The following is a 20,379-nucleotide window of genomic DNA, read 5'->3' on the forward strand; positions in this document are numbered from 1 at the left end:
TGAAATTTTATCAAGACTTGATGTCAGAAAAAATATCTTAACAATTAAGAACATCCAAAAATAGAAGGGTCAACATTTTATAATGGAAAGTGCATGGGATAATGAATTCAAATCCTAATTCTACTTCTCATTGCTTGGGTGACCTTGGGCAAGTCTTTAAGCTCCCATGGTCTCGGTTGCCCCATTTGTTAAAAATGGGAGTTTGGATTTTATAACTTATAAGTTTCTTTCCAACTCCAAAATCTGTGAGTCTCAAGGGGTGAGTCACCCTCAAGCAGATCCTGAACAACCATTTGTCAGAAGCTATATTATAATAAGGACTCCGTTTATTTGTGTACTACCCATTGAGATCCCTTCAGCCTATCTGACTTTTTGAGCTTTGCTTTCTTGTTTTTTTTTTTTTTTTTTTTTTTTTTTTTTTTGGATTAGGACCTGCTAGTACTCATGCTCAATGGCAGAGCAATCTAGGACTTGGATTTTATACTTGCTGTTATAATATTTTAGTAGAGGATTTAGTGACTTAGTGAAGAATGTTGAGGATAATGATGCAACTAAAAAAATCCATAACAGGATATGTGGATTTATATTACAGATATAGCATTACCATTTATGTTGTCATGGAAGCTTCATATCAACTATCTGAAGGGAGGAGAAGAGAGAAGAGGAGAAGAGAGGAGAGGAGGGGAGAGGGGAAGGGAGATAAAAAGAAGAGAGGAGAGAAGAGAAGAGGAGAGGAAAGGAGTCCTTTCAAACAGTGTTATAATTCTTCATCAAGATGACCTTTGAGGTCAATTTTAGCCCAAAATGTCTATGCTCTGCTTAGGCAAGTAGGGATTTGTATCTGCATCAGCAAAGGGATCATTCATTCATTCTGATAACATCATTAGCTATAGAAGCCTAAAGTTTTAGTGGGTTTTATATAGCCATTAAAAAAATAAAGATACAAATATTGGACTGAGTTCAAAAGTTTCTGAAAATTATGTGTTTTCTTCAATGACAATAGTCTCTTATTAAAGGGGGAGGGTAATTGTGTTTGTTTTCCTTTGGAAGGATGTGCCCTATTTTTTAAGAGGGAAGTAAGGCATCAAAAAGTTGTATGAGACATCAAATGTCTCTTGCAAAACAACAATTTAACAAATTAAGTGTAAATGAATCAGAGACATGTGAATCCTATTTCCAAAGAAGTTAAATGCTTGGGTGGATAGCTGGATTTGGGACAAGGAGGAGGAAGGAGAGCGGGTTGGGGAGGGAGGAGTCACTTTTGTTTTATGTTCTGAGAAAAAAAGAAGCTTGATACATAGTCAGAAACCTCATGCAGACTTCCCCAATTCTCATGATAGAATTACTGACTGGAAAGATGAATTGCAGACCCATCTTTATGGTCACCACCCTTCAAATAATAAAGTACTCAGCAGAAGTTATCAGTGTTCAATGTTTTAAAAAACCACTCACAATTAAGAATTACAATATGTAGTTGAGTTCATTCTTTTGGGGTAGGTTGGTAGTGTGAAGGGAAAAGGGGGAGAAGTAAATTGTCATGATGCTTCAAGATGATTTCCCGAAAAGTGAAGAATTCAAATGTTTCTGAATCTCATTCATCAATGATGTATTCAAGGGATTATTTTGAAAACTCAAGAAAGCAAAAGCTACTGATTGACTTGGGTAATTTATGCATCTATTTATACTATGGGAAGAAAAAGACATATAAGAGGTGATACAATTGAAGTCAACTCACAGAGTTAAAGAACAACAGGAATGGAACTCAAATCTTTGGTCTTCAGAATTTCTGACTAATGCTCCTTCTTTCCCATGCTACATAAATTAATGCATGAAAAATGATCCCATTAGAAGATTACAGACCTCAGATATCATTCTCTTCATCTTCTTAATGTTCAGATGGGGAAATTGAGTTGCAGGGTAGGGAAGTGACTTATTGAACATGATATGATTAGAAATGTCAATATGCAGGGTGGCTAGGTGGCACAGTGGATAGAGCACCAGCCCTGGAGTCAGGAGTACCTGAGTTCAAATCTGACCTCAGACACTTAATAATTACCTAGCTGTGTAACCTTGGGCAAGCCACTTAACCCCATTTGCCTTGCAAAGAAACCTAAAAAGAAAAAAAGAAATGTCAATATTTCATTCAAGCCAGGATAGAAAATAAAATTTCTTTAGAAATTAAAGTAATGAGGAATTTCTCAGGTGCTGTGAATCCTCACCTCAATGAACCTCAGACAGAGGGTGAGTTATAATAACAAAGGTTTAGGGTTATAGACATTTGTATTTTTTTTAATGTAAAAAGCTACAAAACCTTTTTTTCTGGTAACATGCAAATTTAACTGGTCCATTGAATGTGAGCCCAGAAATCACTTATGTGATTATCAAAGTCTTTTTATTTATTTTTTATTTAATTTGTATGCTCAATTCTTAGAACAGTGCCTCATTGGACTTTGATCAATATTTGTTGAATCAAACATAGCTTAGGCTATGAGATAGGTCTATATGTTTAGATGCAATAGATGGTCAAATTGTTGAATGAATCTTTATTTGTCTCATAATTAACATGATGATTTTATTTGAAAGGGAGCTCAAGTTGCCTTTTCCTACCTCTACTTCTTTTTTAAAAATTTATTTATTTTGAATTTTATAATTTTACCCCTAATCTTGCTTCCCTCCACCCCCCCCACAGAAGGCAGTCAGTTAGTCTTTACATTGTTTCCATCCATCTTTACTTCTTTCAATCAATCTTAACTCCAAGTCTATTCAACTCTCTTTTCTTCCTATCCCAATCACACATTGCCCCATGTCTTTTGAAAGAAGTTCTTGTTTGCTCCTCCTATTCAGGGATATGATTGGTGATCCATTCTTGTTTCAACCAAGAAATATCAACCATTCCTTTTGTTTTGTTTTGGGTCTATGCCAACAGAATGAATTTTCAGCTAATTCTCAACCTAACACACTTAAATGGATGAATCTACACTAAGGGCTGAGAAGACCTCAAAACTTTTTTAGCAAAGCAATGATGAGTTGAATTCCTGGCTACAATTGCCTTTTTGTCAAATCCACTACTCTTATAGCCTTTTTAATGTCTAAAAACAATTCCTAGAAATGAAAATTTTTTTTACCAACTGTTTGTTCATTGAAACAATCAGTATCATCAATTAGAACTAAGATTTCATATCATAAGATGATGATGAGGTATATTATATGCCATTTTAACAATTTTTTCTAGTTTCAATTATGAAATGTTTTATTTATGTATTTGACTCTGTGATTTTATTTCTTCCCCAGATGTATTTTATAATTTAACCATGATTCCTTTTTCTAAAAATTGTTGACAGGCCTACCCTTGTAGCAGTGATAAGGAATGTGAAGTCGGAAGATACTGCAACAGTCCCCACCAGGGTTCTTCTGCCTGCTTGGTGTGCCGGAGAAAAAAGAAACGCTGCCATAGAGATGGCATGTGCTGTCCTGGAACCCGCTGCAACAATGGTAACAGGAGCTCTTCTCTTCTCTTTCCACAATGTCCAAAACATTGACTCCCTTTATTAATGAGGAGTCATGGTTTAAATTTTGGCAATTTTCATTTAAACTGAAGACTGGGATGGGAAAACTAATTGCTAGCATATGTATGTGTAGAATATTTTATTATTTTAAACTTTGATCTATTAAATATTATATAAAATAACATTCAATATAATATAAATATCATCTCATTTATGCACTGTTAATAGTACATACTCAATAATTATCCACATAAATGTTAGTGTTATATCTGTTAATATTTCTTTAATAATATAACTTTATATTAAACTTTATATACATAACTATATCTATCTATCTATCTATCTATCTATCTATCTATCTATCTATCTATCTACCTACCTACTTATCTATCATCTAGTCTGTCTATCTAGCCTTCTATTTTTATTTCTTTCTCTCTATATATCTCCATTTGGCTAGCTATGTTTTCTTGACTCCCAAGTCTTATTTATCATTCTTATTTATCTTCAATTCTGACAGCTGCCTAGTTTGTAGGTTTAAATGTGAGAAAGAATTTATATCAATTTGCTCACCTTTCTTGGACATTATTACTTATGCCATATGCTCCATTGTATCTATTGAGGTAGCTAGATGGATGTTCTAGATAGAGTGCTTGGTGTGGAGTTGGAAAGATCAGAGTTTAAATCTGGCTTCAGACACTTCCTAGATGTATGACCCTGGGCAGGTCACTTAAACCCTTTTGTCCTCAGTTTCTCCAATTGTAAAATGAGAATAATATTTGTAAGAATCACTTAGCATAGTGCTAAATCTATAAATATAGGATTCTTTAAATACTTGAATCTAGCTATCTGAGGTCAAAACCACTCTCTTTTCAGTGTTCCTGTGTCCCTCAGGAAAGGTGTTTGGATCTGAATAAAGAAGGACATAGGACCCAGCCCTGTAATTACTTGTACAGGTTTGTGCTGGAGCCAGTTCTAACCATCTTACCAGTGATTAACACATTTTCATTGTGATAATGGACACCCCAGAAATCATCTCATGCATTCAGGGTTTGATTTATCATTTTGCCAATTGCTAAGATTTAAGTAAGTGTTAATTATTCAACTTAAAAACTGAAAAAAATGTGTGCAGATACCTTCAGTTCCATCCCTTCCAATCCTACCCAGGTAGCATATTGTTGTATTGCTCGATAAACATTGCTTGAGCTCAGGAAGAGTATAACAAAAGGTTCAGGAAAAGTTTCATATTAGAAGTTTGATGATTTTATGCTAATAATATTTTAATAACAAAATTGATATTATTAGTAATATAAACAGCTGCCATTTACATAGTTCTTTGAGGTTTACAAAGTGCTTTATGTTCATTTTCTCATTTAAGCCTTATAACATCCATGCCTATGAAACTCAGTGAGTTTCCTCTACATAGTTCTTTGTGTCCTAGTTCCTCTATACAGTCTACTCTATTGAAATAAGTGGGAAGGAATCTTGAAGGAAAAAAATCAGGAACATGCAAATATTCCACTTCAGCTTTGAAAAGTAATCAAAGACATACACAGATGGACAAATTTATACCCAGCTATTTGCAGAAGATAAGAAATTGAGCAAATTTGAATAAAACCCTCTGGCAAGGCTTATATTCCTTCCTTCCTTCCTTCCTTCCTTCCTTCCTTCCTTCCTTCCTTCCTTCCTTCCTTCCTTCCTTCCTTCCTTCCTTCCTTCCTTCCTTTCTTCTTTCTTTCTTTCTTTCCTTTTTTCTTTCTTTCTTTCTTTCTTTCTTTCTTTCTTTCTTTCTCTCTCTCTCTCTCTCTCTCTTTCTCTCTCTCTTCTTTATAAGCACACTGCTTGACAAACAGTAGGTGCTTAACAAATGATTTTGATTGGTCAATTAATGAATAATGTCATTTATCATTCCCCCCACACACTATTTTTGATGTTGCATAACTGAATAAAGAAAATGAAAATCACTAGTGTGTAAAGATGAATCGACCTAACCTCTCTAATCATTCTTTTCAGGTATCTGTATCCCAGTCACCGAAAGCATATTAACTCCTCATATTCCAGCACTGGATGGTATACGTCACAGAGATCGTAATCATGGCCACTACTCGCATCATGACTTGGGCTGGCAAAATCTAGGAAGACCACATTCTAAGCTGTCACATATAAAAGGTTGGTTTACAAAAGTCTCAATGTATATTACATATATATATATATATATATATATATATATATATATATATATATATAATTTTAGATTAGTCTTAAATAAATAAACTATTTCCTCGTAGATTGAGACAAGATTCCCTCCATTACCAGATTCATGATTTGCAAATGTCTGTTGCATCAGATTAAATTGGAAATAGACTTTTGAGAAGTATTAGAATTTAGGAAGATGGTTTATAATGATCATCTATTATTTACTAAAGGCATAATTTTTATCTCAGTTTATTAATATTAATTTCTTATTTACAATATGATATGCACTGACAATAGGCTACACTGGGGGAATCAGTGCTCATGTTCCATGGACAGAGTTCCCCTTCCCCCCAAAATTGCTGAATAATGTCTATCACATCCTTGCTCTGCAACTTTCCTTTATTCCAAACTTTGTAAGGATAATTTATAATAACTTCTGTTTATTTTCTTTGATTTTTCCATTTTTCTTTCCAATATTTTCATTTGTTATAATTTTTTTGAGTTTTTTTTCACAAGGCAAATGAGGTTAAGTGGCTTGCCCAAGGCCACATAGCTAGGTCATTATTAAGTGTCTGAGGCAGAATTTGAACTGAGGTACTCCTGACTCCAGGGCCGGTGCTCTATCCACTGTCCCACCTAGCTGCCCCTTGTTATATTTTTTGGGAGGAGCATTCTTATATGACAAGATTTGGTAACATTTTCTGACCATCAGAAAATTGTTCCTAAATCATATAGGATGGTTTACTCCTGGTAAGGTATCCTATAGTATGGCAGAAAGGGTATTAGAGGTTGAGTTAGGAGAACTGGATTTAAAGCCCATATGTGGCATTTGTTTCTTATGTGACAAAGGGAAATAGTAGCTTAACTGAATTTTTTTCTTGCCTGTAAAATGGGAATAATAATATTTACTCTATATATTTCATAGGATTGTTCTGAGGAAAGTGCTTTGAAAATTTTAAGCCTATATAAAAATGGGAGTTATTATATTAAATGGAAGACACTTCTTGACAATAGCAATTTCCTTGGTCTCTTCCCTATATTTCCAACTTTTTCTTGTGATGCATATATAGTACTCTTATTCACAAAATACAGAGAAGATATGAATAATGGAAATAATAGTCTGGAAATGGGGTTTTTGGAATTAACTTTGAATGCTAAAGGCTTAATGATCTCACTTTTTATTGGAGCTTCCAATGAAGCATGACAGTGACTAGTTTGGGTTTCAACTATTTTTAAGTGGACATTAGGAAATAATAAAGATAAAGACAATATAGAAAATATAGTGGGGGTGGGATGGGGTGGGGATTTGAATATTTTTCAAGTGGTATTGTTAGATCTTTATTAATCAAAAGCTGACAGTGATGGATTTCTGAGAGTAGAGATGGAAAAAATGTGCCAAATATATTTAAATAGCAATCAATATTATATGGAAAATATTGTGTGTAAGAATATTTAAGAGGGTTCCAAAGTAATTTATTTAATGTTTTAGGATGAAGTTTGAAGTTGAAAGGGATTTTAAAGACAATTATTCAGCCTTGCTCCTTTTAAAGATGAAGATACTGAGATACATAGTGGTTAAGTGACTTGCCCAAGATCATGCAGATAGCAAAGAATCAGAGATAAGAATTGAATTCAGATCCTCTAACTCCAAAGTTAAGGTTCTTGCCATTATATTAGGCTGTGAGAACTAGGGAATAATAATCAATCTGTTTATCTCCTTAGGACATGAAGGAGACCCCTGCTTAAGGTCATCAGACTGCATGGAAGGGTTTTGCTGTGCTCGTCACTTCTGGACCAAGATTTGCAAGCCAGTGCTACATCAGGGTGAAGTGTGCACCAAGCAGCGTAAGAAGGGTTCTCATGGCTTGGAGATCTTCCAGCGATGTGACTGTGCCAAAGGTCTGTCTTGCAAAGTATGGAAAGATGCCACCTACTCCTCCAAAGCCAGACTCCATGTGTGTCAGAAAATATGACCTGAAATGAGGAAAACATCCCTAGTAGACTGTGAATTTGTGTATTTAATGCATTATGGCATGGTGGAAAAAGGGTAGTAGCAAAGCAAGGGGGCTCAGATGAGGATTGTTGATGATCACCAAAAAAGGAAAAGATACCAAGCAACTGCAAAAGTCCCCAAAGTGGTTTGGAATGGTTGGTCGAGCGTTTCCATTATGCAAACTTGTTTATGTAAATAATGTAAACATTTGTGAAAATGTTATTAAAAAGCATGAAGTGGAAATTATTGACATTTATCATGTGTTTTCCCATGAATTTAGGCTGTGACAGGGGACAGGTTTCAATGAGGGTGTTAATGACTATTGAAATAATGGACTAACTGAATTTCCATATGAAGCCAGATTTGAAAGAAATACCATTCTTGAAGTCCACTTTGGCATCATGTGAGATGCTGGAAAATGGCAAGAGCTGGAGAAATGGTATAAAAGTCAGGCAGAGTCTGAATTGCATTCACAATCCAGGATCCATAATTTCATTTAAAATGCTGTACATGGTCAAATAAAAGGGAGTTTATTCCTAAGATCCATATTAAAAGGTTAATTGACACTTTCAAAATGACACTTCTTCCTCTTCTTTCTTATTCTCTATCTTCATTTCTCTCTTTCTCTTTCTTTCTTTCCTCTTTCTTTCTTTCTTTTTCTTTCTCTCTTCTCTCTCTCTCTTTCTTTCTTTCTTCCTTCCTTCCTTTCTTCCTTCCTTCCTTTCTTTCTTTCTTTCTTTCTTTCTTTCTTTCTTTCTTTCTTTCTTTCTTTCTAGTTCTTTCTTTCTTCTTCCTTCTTCTATTTCTTATTTTTCTTCCATATACAACTGAGATTTTCTGATCTAGAAGGAATTGTGTTGTATCCAACTTAATTTCAATTTCTGTGCCATGGGGGGTGGTTTCCTGGATATCTTAGATCTGTCATATTCAAAAGAAGGAAGGAAGGAAGGAACGAAGGAAGGAAACTTGTTAAAGAACCAAGTTTTCATTCTCTTTACACTGTATGGGAGGTAACTAGATTAGGATAAAATACTTCTTTTTAAAGTTTACAACTTCTCTAATTTTCCAGAGACTCTGATCAATAGATATATTCACTGGAATAAGACTCAAATTATGCAGAGTAGTGAAAGAAAAATTAAAAAGGAAACCAATTTTGTTTTAAGGGCAATAAGCTATTCTCTGTAGTTTCATACCATCTAAAATCTTTAACCCAATCATTTATCTCCCTAATTCAACAAAGGTTGAATATTTTTCATTTACTTTTCACTTCTAATGTGAAGAAGTGGGGAAAAAAGTTTTTGTCAGTTTTTACATGATATAAAAGTATACAGAGTGAAAGGGAAACATTCAGGCAAATATTCAGTTGTATAATATGATTTGTGAGTCATTTTCTGAATTTCCATCTTTTAGCACAAATATTGGATTTTATGAAGATATGACCTATGTGAAAGTAGGACACTGGAGTCTCATGAGTTCTTGTACAGATTGCATCAAGTCTTGCAAAGCCTTCTCAATGAAATCAATCACTTAGAAGTATTTGGGTCAACTAAATCAAGTGGATAAAGAATTTATTTATGGTATTTTCCAGTATTTTAAGTGGAGGGAGAGGTATCATAGGCCTCTCTCAAGTGGTTTAGCTGTTGAGGAACCTAAAGGATCCTATTAGAAGGGAGTGCCATGTCAAACCACCCCATCCCAGGACAATATCATAGCTGCATTCTAGTGCACAATACAACTTTCTTGATATGACATATCACCATTATTATTTTTTGTGAATTTTCTCTCTAGCAATTCTCTCTAGCAATTAAGTAGATTTTGCTTTTCATTCCCCATGGAGATGTAATTGAAAAAAGTCTCCACTACATTATTAAATAATTAATTACTGATGTTTCTATTTTTGAAATCTCTAAGGTTATCTTCTTCATTTTAGGATTTTATTTTAAACATTGCTAGAGTACAAAAAGAAGAAAAATATTTTTAAAACATAGCTTTTGACTTTCCCCATTTGTAGATCCACAGTCACCTCTTAATTACTTCTCTCTGAATTGTCTGATTCCCACCTGCTGACTCAAGCTCCATTTTTTTCCATAAGATTTTAGAACTGAGCCAGCATATCAGTTGGGAATCTGAGCTCCCACCCACACTTAACATATAATTATTAAGATTTACAAATGTTCCCCACATGTCTGATAAAAAAAAGTTATGGACTTTTTGCCAATCTATGTAAGTAAGATTCTGGGCGTGTACAAATAGGCTTCTGTGAGTTTGAAGAAATGAAAAAATGCAGCATTTCTATGAAACATTTCCTATGTATCAACTACATTTATATACTGGCTTCTGCATGATTTCCCTTGTGTCTGCTCTACCCTAACCCTTCAAAAATGATTATTTGAAGTAATTTATTTACAGGGAATGTTTAATGAGATGTATTTTCTTATAGAGATATTTCTTACAGAAAGCTTTGTAGCAGAATATATTTGCAGCCTTTTGACTTTGTAATTTAGGGGAAATGTATAAATAAGATTAAATATATTAAATTTCTCTTTTTCAAATACCACTTCCACATTTATTTGTGTTTTGATTAAAGAAAGAGCTTTCACAGAATCTCAAATTTGGTCAAGACATTGGAAGTTAGCTAGTCTCACCTCTAACTCAAGTGCAGGTATCCTGTTTATTGTATATGCTGTGATGGCCATAAGATATTCACTTCAATGATCTTCTGAGAATATGCATTCTACTGTTGGACAGAGACAATTGGCAAGGACTTTGATCATTCTGATTTCTTCCCATTGATGCTTGCTCTGTGTTGCTCAAGCAACAACAGACAAGACGTCTACCCTGTCTTCTATGTGGTAGTCTGGCAATTATTTGACAATAGATGCCATATTTTCTTTAACATTCCATTCTCTAGGTTAAACTTTTGCAAATTGGGAAATAATGTTGACATGCTTACGGAGTGTGTTGTATAATCCTTGCAATGCAATGGAGATTGAGGGTCATATTACTATAAAGGAAGGTGTTACTTCATAAAATGGCAAGGGAAGATTTAACCAAATTTAGAAAAAATTGCTTTATTAGACTTGGTCAACAGACTCGACAGTAAAAGAATCAATTGGCAAGTTACTTCCTCAGTTGCTGGAAAATGCTAATAATTTTCATCAACAGATAGCTGAATTATCCTTTAGAGCTATCTCTATTGAGAAAGGTCTATGATAAATTACATAAAACAAGGAATGTTAGTCTCAGTCAGAAAGACCTTATGATGATTTATAGAAGAATTCAATGAGACATACTAACTATACTATTTATAAGACCAAAAGAGCAAATAATTTTACCATTAAGTGTCCAATGAGTTACTGTTCTCCATGAATGGATGGAATTCTTTATAATGATGAAATTACAGGTATAGATTACTTATAGTGCCCCCATTAACTCAATGCCTTTGGTTTTTACATAGTTGTCACTGATGATTCTATTTACCCTTTGATTTTCCCCAGGCTCTAGTTCATCAGAATGTTAACCATGAATTTTCTTTTGTAGTAGTAAAAGGTCTTCCTACTATCCATTACTCAGATTGGGTGAAGGATACTCTCAAAGAAGGTAGAAACCAGAATTTGACATGACTCCAGTACTGAGAAAATTTATGTCAATCCTTATTCTGGCTTTATCTCCCTGGATAGAAAGCAATGATGATGATGATGATGTTGGTGGCGGTGGTTATTATTTACATTTGTAGGAAGAGAATTAGGTGAAGAATTCAATGAGGCATCATGGTACAGAAGTCAAAGAATCTGGGTTCAAGTCCTGTCTCTGTTGCTACCTACTTGTATTATCCTGGTTGAATCATTTTGCCTTTCTACTTCTCAATTTCCCCATCTGTGAAGGATTTTGTTTTATGCCCTCTGATATCCCATCCAACACTAAATCTCTTATCTTCTCATTTGAAGAATAAATAAAAAATATACATGACATAGTAAGGTATCTTTTCTCTTCCATTGGGCTTGGATTTTAAACCAAGCATACAAAGAAAGGACTCATCTCAACAGAATATTTAGTGGATTACTCAGAATAAAAAGAGCATAGTTATGAACTTCCATTTATTGGTCTCACATAAACTAGCTTTATAGACGAGGAAAAGATTCCAAAAATATATAAAAGGTTCAAGAAATCAATGGATAATGATGATGCATAATACAGAATAATACTTTTAGTTGATATAACAAGAATACTTTAAAGTCTACAGGGTACATTTCTCATGGCAACCTATGAAGTAGGTAGTATAAGTATTACTATCTCCATTTTTGGCAAAAGAAAACTGGAGCACAAAGTTAGAGCAAGGCAATAATTCAAAATTAAGTCTCTTGACATGAAATCTGACATTCCTTTGGAGTTAAAGGGTATCTCTCCTCTTTCCCCATCCCCAAACAAGTGGAGTGGGATGGAAGGACAAGCAAGCTAGACTGGGATGAGAGAATGGTCAAAGGAAACGAGAAGGGGGGAAGATAGGAGCTCAGTGACTGATGTGGGGCAGAGAGAAAGAGAGAGTTGGCAGGTGCTTCAGATGGGGGGAACAGTGGAAAATTTTCAAAAGGAAAATGAGAAGTTTGAATTTGATACAGATGGCAATGGGGAGCCAAAGGAAGTTTGTAAGGATGAGGATGATAGAGTCACAGCAGTAGGTATGGGAAATTATTTTAACAGAAGTGTTACTCAGGCAAGGGTTCCCACTGACATTAAACTAGTGAATGGTATTTAGAAGATAATTTGCCAAAATCAGATCTCTCTAATTCTTGTCCTAATTTATTGTGTCAGAAACTAACTGGGAATTCTGGAAGAATATAAGTAAGAAAATAATTGAACAGTTTCCACAAGAAATCCACTCACCATCATGCCTCTCACACATATGTCATGAATTCTGGCTGGGCACAATTTTTCAAACTTGTTGGGGGTCAGCATTTCTGCAAGATGCCACAGAGTTGTTTTATTGGCTCCACACCTTCCCATTCCCTTGCACCTGTTACTCCAGTCATTATTATGCATTTAATAGCTGGTCAGCCTCAAAGGGATATGAACAGATGGATGACATCAGATTAGCTAGGTTGTTTTTTTCTGTTGTTTTTGTTTTTTTTTAACGTCTTCAGCTCTTGCTATAGGTTTCTAGGTTCTTTTTTCCTACCTTTGACTCACTCTTCCCAGCTGTCTTCTTTTCTATGTGAAATAGTCACTCATTCTTTAACCCCATTTTAGGCCATGGTTAAATCAGATTTAGATAATTGTAAATTCACAGCAGTATGTTTGAGACTCATGTAGTTATGTTCAAGCTGTTTAACACATGTCTTTTTAACTTCCCAAGTCCTAAATGTGGCAATGCTGCCTTTTATAATGCCTAAGAGGAACCTATACCGAAACTTTCTTTAAACCACTTTTTAAAAAGGGATCTTAAATATTACACAGGGTGGGGGTGGAGGGTAAACTCACAAGTACTGGGCTGGGACCTTTAAAACCAAATGTAGGGTGTGGAGAAATGTGGGAATGCTATGCAAAAAGTCCCTTATAATCAAAGAGGTGGAGACAGCTGGAAAGCGTGTGGGATTTGTTTCTTTAATGAGTATAAAGTTTCTTCAAATTCTGTCTTAATGTTACAGAAGAGAATTGGTATTTGTTAATTAAATTGAAAAACAAGCACAGGAAAAGCTCATTCAATGTTAGGAAGAGGTTAAGAGGGAGAGGAGAAGATTACAAAAAAGGAAGGAAAGAAATGGTGCTGATCAAGGGAATCCAAGGAGGCTGAGAAGAGGGGAAGGAGGTAGGCACTATGAAGAATTCCTTTTTTTTTTTTTAAGTATTTGGTTTGTAGGAATGCAACATCTGGTCATTGTAGGCTTGAAATAGGCCTCACAAAGGGAGCATTTTCATAAGGGGATAGGGTTGATTAAAACTAGTTGGTCTTGAGGAAATCCCAGAGAAATATGTCCTTGTTGGTAGTGAGGAAATTCAGTCAAAATTCTGATTCAGTTTGACTCCCTGTCTACCTTTTTTCCCAGAAGGATACGATGCCTATCTACCCAATTTAAAAGATCTCTACAGGGTATTAATTCCATTGATAATTAATAGCAGTAATTTTGATTTCACTCTATTTAAAATTGCTTCCACATATATTATTTTGCTTTTTCCTATCAACAACCTTTGATGTCCGAAGATCCAATATTCAGGAAAGTGAATCATAGGAAGAGTAAGTGATTTTCCTAAAAAGTTAGGCACCTAAAATAAGAATCTGAGTTCTTTATTTGCAGAGCTTTTTTCCATTAGGCCCTAATTTGTTCAAGGAGCTTCACTATACTGAGTAAGATGAGATGGATTCGAATACAGACTCTTCTATTTCCCTGTTATAAGATCTAAAACAAATGACTTCATCTCATGCGCCCTCACTTTCCTCATCTATAAAATAAGGGAATTAGATTAGTTTCTTTTTAAAGGCAACAAACTCTAAACACAATTTTGTTCCATTCTATTCCATTTTATTCTGTTACTTCCTTCCCCTATGAGCTTGGGAAAAAAAGGTGTGGGTAACTTATCCTTTGTCCCTTTGTCCCAAAAATTTTTATACTAGACTATGCTGTCATCTTTTCAGAAGATAAAATACAATATCTGATATTTGAAACTAGAAAATATTATAAGAGGAAAACTGAATGTGACAATGTTCTCTTCTTGAATAATTTCTCTTCCAAATGGAATTTAGGGATAGAGAATCTGTCTATATAATATATAGTCACTAGCATACCTCAGTCACAATGGAAATGACTCTCAGTTCTGCATATTTCCTGAAGGAATTCTGATTGCAGGATTATAGGCTTAGAGTTAGAGGGGACCTTAGAATTCATCCAGTCCAACCTTCTCATTTTTATAGACTAGAAAATTGAATCTCAAGACTTGAACTAGGAAACTGAATCTCAAGACTTGAAATGACTTACCTAAGGTCTTTCAAGGTGTAAATCATGGAGACAGTCCCTCTGAATTCAGATTCAACATTTTTTTCCACCATATCACAGAGTCCAGAAGTTACAAGATCATTTAATTAATTTTTTCACTTAGAAAATAAAGTTTTCATGGGATTTTCAGAGTAGCAGCAACTTTAAAATCCACTTATTCTAATCCCTTCATTTTAATGATTATAAAATAGTGATCTAGAGAGGTTAAGTTATTCTAGACTTCAAACCAACATTCTCTCTATCATTCTGTACTGCGTGACTTTCCTTTTATTTAATCCAAAAAGCAACTGAACTCTGAGAGGTAGTCAGATTAATTGCAATGGTCAGAAAATAAATGATTATGTTTACTCTGCTCTCACTAAAGAGGAGGAGGGTCTCAGGAAAGAAGAATGGGGAAAAGGATTACTACACACACTATTTGATAATGGCCACTTTTGTCAGTCATTTTTGACTAATCTTTTTTCTTTTTTTTTTACAAGAAACAGTTCACTGGAGGGAAGAGATATTGGGCTATAATTTAAGAAGCATTTGAACATGGACTACATAGTCTATCTATTAGAACCTAGTTTTCAAAGAATACCATTTTTAGTGACTAGACATGCATATACAGTCTATCCTATACAAATGTAAGTTATCTTTATCCTCAATTGTCCCTTCTTGAAGATAGAGACTCAGAGTAGGAAACTGACTTCTCAGGGTCACAGTGATTCAGTCAGGACTAAAACTAATGTACTGCAAATTCACACCTGTGCTTTCACCCCTAGGTCAGGCTTCCCTTTTTACAGCTTTATAGGCTTACCATGTTTCTCATTAGTTTGGGAAATGTAGCCTAGGAAACTCTGCAGCTTCAGTGAGATGGTGGTTCTCACTGTAAACCATGAACTGAGAACTTTAAAAAAACTCACAGAGAAAAATTGAAAGAATTAGCAGGGTTTTATTTTGTTCGCTTCTTTTTCAATTTGGTTAAGCAATGTGACTTTTCAAGGATATGAAAGAGAATTTTGAGAGCTGAATGGTTTCATATTTACTCCTTCAAATGGTAATAATAAGAAAAAAGTGTATAGGGAGTGGGAGTTGGGGGGAAAGCCAGTTAAGAAAAATGAGGTTATTACTAAGCCAGTAACAAACTGGTAGATGACTTAGTAAATAGAAAAATTCTTTACATTTTGGGAAGGTTTTCAATGAAAGAATACAGTGTGAAAAGTAAGTATAAATATGTACACATATATTTACATATATTCACATATGTGTATGTATGTATGCATGTATTCTTATGTATCCATACCTATATGTATGCTTGTGTGTGAAATAACTATGGAATTAGGGAGCCTCAGTTCAAATCCTTTATTCAATGTTTGCTAGCTGTGTGATGCTAGGAAGCTAGATTATATCATGGTCAGAGCACTAGACCTAGAGTCAGGAAGAAGTGAATTCAAATACAGTCTCAGATCCTTTCTAGAGGTGTGACCCTGAGTAAATAACTTAACCTTTGACTGTTTCACTTCCTTCTACATCTACATCTCATCTACCTCCAAGGGTTGTGGTGAAGATCAAATGAGCTATTGAATATAAAGTGTTTTGAAAATTTTTAAATCTTATATAAATTCTACCTATTATTATTCAGGAAAGTCACTTGTCTCTCTAGGCCTCAGTTTCTCCTTCTGTAAAACAAAGGCTTAGACTTGATGGCCTGAAGTTTTCTTCCAGCTCTAAATCTTCATTGTTAATCACATTTCTATAGTATTTCAAGGTTTTACAAAAGCACTTTAGGTACAATATCTCATTTGATGCTCACTACAACACTAGAAATTGATTACCATTAACCCCATTTTACAAATGAAGAAACCGAGGCTCAGAAGTTGTGTCATGCTCATGATTACACATCTGGTAAGTGTTAGAATTGTGATTTGAACAAGCCTTCATGGTCAGAGTTCTATACACTCTGCAATGCTGTGTCCCTCAGAATCTCCTTTTTCTTCTTCCTTCTCTCCCTCTGCTTTGTTTCTTTTCTCTCCCTTCACTGACCCATCAACACATCCATAAACCGCAGCAGCTAGTTCAGGAATACTGTATGACCTCTATATCTTATGGTCCAGATTGTGAAATTTACTCCAGAGCTGGGATTAGGAGGTATAACAGTCAGTTATTATGAAGTATTAAAACCAGATGTGTTATTTTAATTAGAGTAATGGGGGTTCTTAATCAGGGAAAGTGCACTTATAAAGCCTGCATATATCATCATGAACGTGAAAAAAATCAACAAAGAATTACAAAGCCATTATTTTCAAACAGTCTTGAATTTTCCCTGTAGAAATATTTCTTTTCCATTAACATATACTTGTAACTCTTTTCCAAAATGTTTTCCAAGATTGTTGTATTCTTTTCAATGGAAAAAAGGGAAAAATCATAGAAACCTCACACACATGCATACAAAAGATTTTTAGAAATAAACAGAATAAAAAGATCACTCCTCCTCCTCCCTTTGGAACTACTAACCACACAAGACTTGTAAGAAATGCAAGTAAAATTTAATTAGGGATGGGTGAATGAATCAATCTGGCCCATAAGAAGTGCCACACATTTAGCTCCACTCCCTCCAGTTACTTAAATAACCCAAACCTCCATAATTTATCCTTTCTACCACCCAGAGACTTGGCATTCACGTGCATATCCCTGGAGACATGTGAGCAGTTGCCCACTGAAATTTATTTTCACCTCTTTTTCCTCTTATGTATTTCGTGTGTAGATTCTGCCTTCTAGATGAGATTTCATGTCTTTGGAGGGATCAATGCAATTTACAATTACCCACTTTGTGTCATTCACAAGCAACCTACAGATAGCTATCTTGGATTTCTCTTTAGTTTCACCTTCATTTATCTGGTTTCACTTTACTTCCATAGCCTTATAGTATGCTATTTCGCTTCATGCACCCTATTTACCATCACCATTCCTGCTCCACTTCCACATGGATGTATAACTGCTTCTGATTGTCCTGTTCTGTCCTTTTACATCCATGTAGCCAAAACATCATATCAAAATATCCTCTTTACCCGTTGAAACCTCTCTCTTTCCTCAAGGCTAAATGTAGGTCTGATTTTCTCTTTGAAACCTTTTAGTATCTGCTCAGTTAAAAGAAGGGTTATGGTGTGGTATGAGGATCTAGGTTTGATAGACAGAAGGAATGGGAAGCATTTACCCTAGAGAAGAATTGTTTTAGGGAAGATATGCCATTTGACTTGGAAGTTTTTGAAAGGTAATCATAGGAAAAAAAAAGGATTAGACTCATGTTGTGGGACCCCAGATGGTTGAACTTGGAACAATGAGCGGCAGTTGCAAAGGAGTCAATTTAAGTTTCATCTCAGAAAGTGGGATCAAGATGGAAGAGTGAATTTTTTGTCAAGTGTTCCCATCACACCCCTCTCAAGAACTTAAAACAAGCATACACACACACACACACACACACCAAACAATTCTGATTGGGAAAATAAAAAGTCACAGGGAGCCATTTTTCCAGTTCAGAACAATCTATGAGGTCAGAGAGGACTACAGACGCTAGGTGGGACACTAGGGAGTGCCCAGCAACATAGTGATAGTAAGGAGACTAAAAAGCTGGTCAGAAAGAGATTCAGGGGTCCCCATGTACTAGGACTGGGCCCTGGCTCAGTTATAATTTGGCAACTTGTTCACCTATTGAAATTCTAAATTGCAGTTCCAAGGCAGAGAGGTTCCTACATGTATAAATACCAGAGTAAAGATGAGGAGTGTGGTGACTGTATCTCTCTCTGGATCACACCTCTTTCTAAGTACTAAAAAAAAAGAAATATATATTCATAAAAGACAGATGCTCAAACTAGATATCTACCCCACCCCATCCCCAGAGATTATCAAAATCCATTTCTAACATAAAGTTTAAAGTAAAGAAATAGATTGGGAAAATGAGCAAATAACAAAAATTTAAAAAAAAACCCTAACCATAAAAAGTTCTATCATGAAAAACACAAGCTCAGAAGATATTGACTTGAAAATATCTGCAAGTAAAACCTCAGAGAAAAAAAAATGCAGATTGGTCTTAAGACAAGCAAGAACTTTTAGATGAACTAAAAAGGGGATTTTAAAAGAGTAATAAAAAGTTTTTAAAAATAAAACAACAAAGACATAGGAAAACAGGAAAAGAAATGAAAGCAATGAAAAAATAAGAAAAGAGAATTAGCAGTTTGGTGAAAGAGGCATAGAAAAAAATGAAGAAAATAACTTCTGGATACCTGTTCAAGGAGGTACAAAATAAGAAAACAACTTCTTGAAAATCAGAATTGGTCAAGTAGAAGCTAATGACTCTATGAAACATCAAGAAACAAAACAAAATAAAAAGGATCTTGGAAAAAATCAAATCAAATGCATAATGAATAAGAAAATACAATTGACCTTAGAACTATCTTAGAACTAGAAGACAAAGTAGAAATAAAAAGAATCTTGATCACTTACTAAGATTCCCCCCATGCAAAAAAAAAAGAGAAAACTTTCAATAATATCATAGCCCAAATCTCCAGGTTAGGGGAGAAAATGTTTCAAGCAGTCAGAAAGAAATAATTCACATATTGTGGAGCCAAAGTCAGGATCAGGCAAGATTTAGCTGCTACCACTTTAAGGGAATAGCTGACTTTTATTAATATTCCAGAAAACAAAGGAGCTGGGATTACAACCAAGTGTAATCTACCCAACAAACCGAACATAATCCTACAGGGGAAAAATTAATATTTAATGAAATTAGTTTAACTTATTTTAAAAAATTATATTAAATTAAAGTAATTTAATGAGATTAAAACATTCCTGATGAAAGAAAACCAGTTTGATAGAAAATCTGGCATTCAAATGCAGTAATAAAAAGCAGCATATGAAAGGTAAACATGAAAGATAAATCAAAAGGGACTTAATAAGATTAAATTGTTTACATGGGGAAGATGATACATAAAACCCCTAAGAACTTTATCATCATTAGGACAGTTAGAAGAAGTTTACTTAGATGTCATAGATATGTATCTATTATGTAAGAGTACCTCAGAAAAAAAAATGGGAAGGGTGAAAAAGAGGGATGTAATGCAAGAAAAGGGAAGGGAGAGTTGGAATGGGAAAATATGAGAAAATATCTTACATAGAAATGCATAAATAAGAGGTTGTACAAATGGAGGGGAAATGGGGAAAAACAGGTGGTACTTAGAGCTTACTCTCAACTTTTTTAGGGAAAGAGGCAAATATTTTTTTTTGAGAAAGACTAATACTCTAAACTTTATTAAAATCTGATTTTGTTTTTTTAATTTATTTTTATTCTCATTTTGTACAATTTTTTTTACATTAATAAAATATTCTTGTTTACAAGTAAAAAAAAATACCCTTCCTCCCCCATGAATATAGATAGACTTGCTTGGGCGAAAAAAGTAAAGGGGAGAGAAAAAAGTTAAAATTAAAAAAAATGATAGTAATAATTGTAGGTATGGCCAGGTGGCGCAATGGATGAAGCACCAGCCCTGGAGCCACGAGAACCCGAGCCCATATCCAGCCTCGTAAACCCAACAATCACCCAGCCGTGTGATATGCAAGCCACCCGATCCCCACTGCCCTGCAAAAACCAAAAAAACAAAGAAAAAAAAAAAGACCCAAAATAAAATAAAATAGTAATAATAGTAGGGGTGGCTGGGTGGCA

At 34.7% G+C, this 20,379-nt stretch overlaps 1 protein-coding gene across 2 annotated transcripts in view; it reads left to right on the top strand.

Annotated features, from left to right (window-relative positions):
- DKK2 (dickkopf WNT signaling pathway inhibitor 2) overlaps window positions 1-13,136 on the top strand; it is a 134,679-nt gene extending 121,543 nt beyond the window's left edge. For both annotated transcript variants that reach the window (XM_074228743.1, XM_074228744.1), the window contains exons 2-4: window positions 3,342-3,492; window positions 5,517-5,672; window positions 7,422-13,136. In XM_074228743.1, coding sequence (XP_074084844.1) covers window positions 3,342-3,492; window positions 5,517-5,672; window positions 7,422-7,672 — 558 coding nt within the window. In that variant the 3' untranslated portion in view covers window positions 7,673-13,136. The remainder of the gene's footprint in view (window positions 1-3,341; window positions 3,493-5,516; window positions 5,673-7,421) is intronic.
- The last annotated feature ends 7,243 nt before the right edge of the window (window positions 13,137-20,379 follow it).

This window comes from Macrotis lagotis, chromosome 3 (genome assembly GCF_037893015.1).
Source record: "Macrotis lagotis isolate mMagLag1 chromosome 3, bilby.v1.9.chrom.fasta, whole genome shotgun sequence".
Lineage (NCBI taxonomy): Eukaryota > Metazoa > Chordata > Mammalia > Peramelemorphia > Peramelidae > Macrotis > Macrotis lagotis.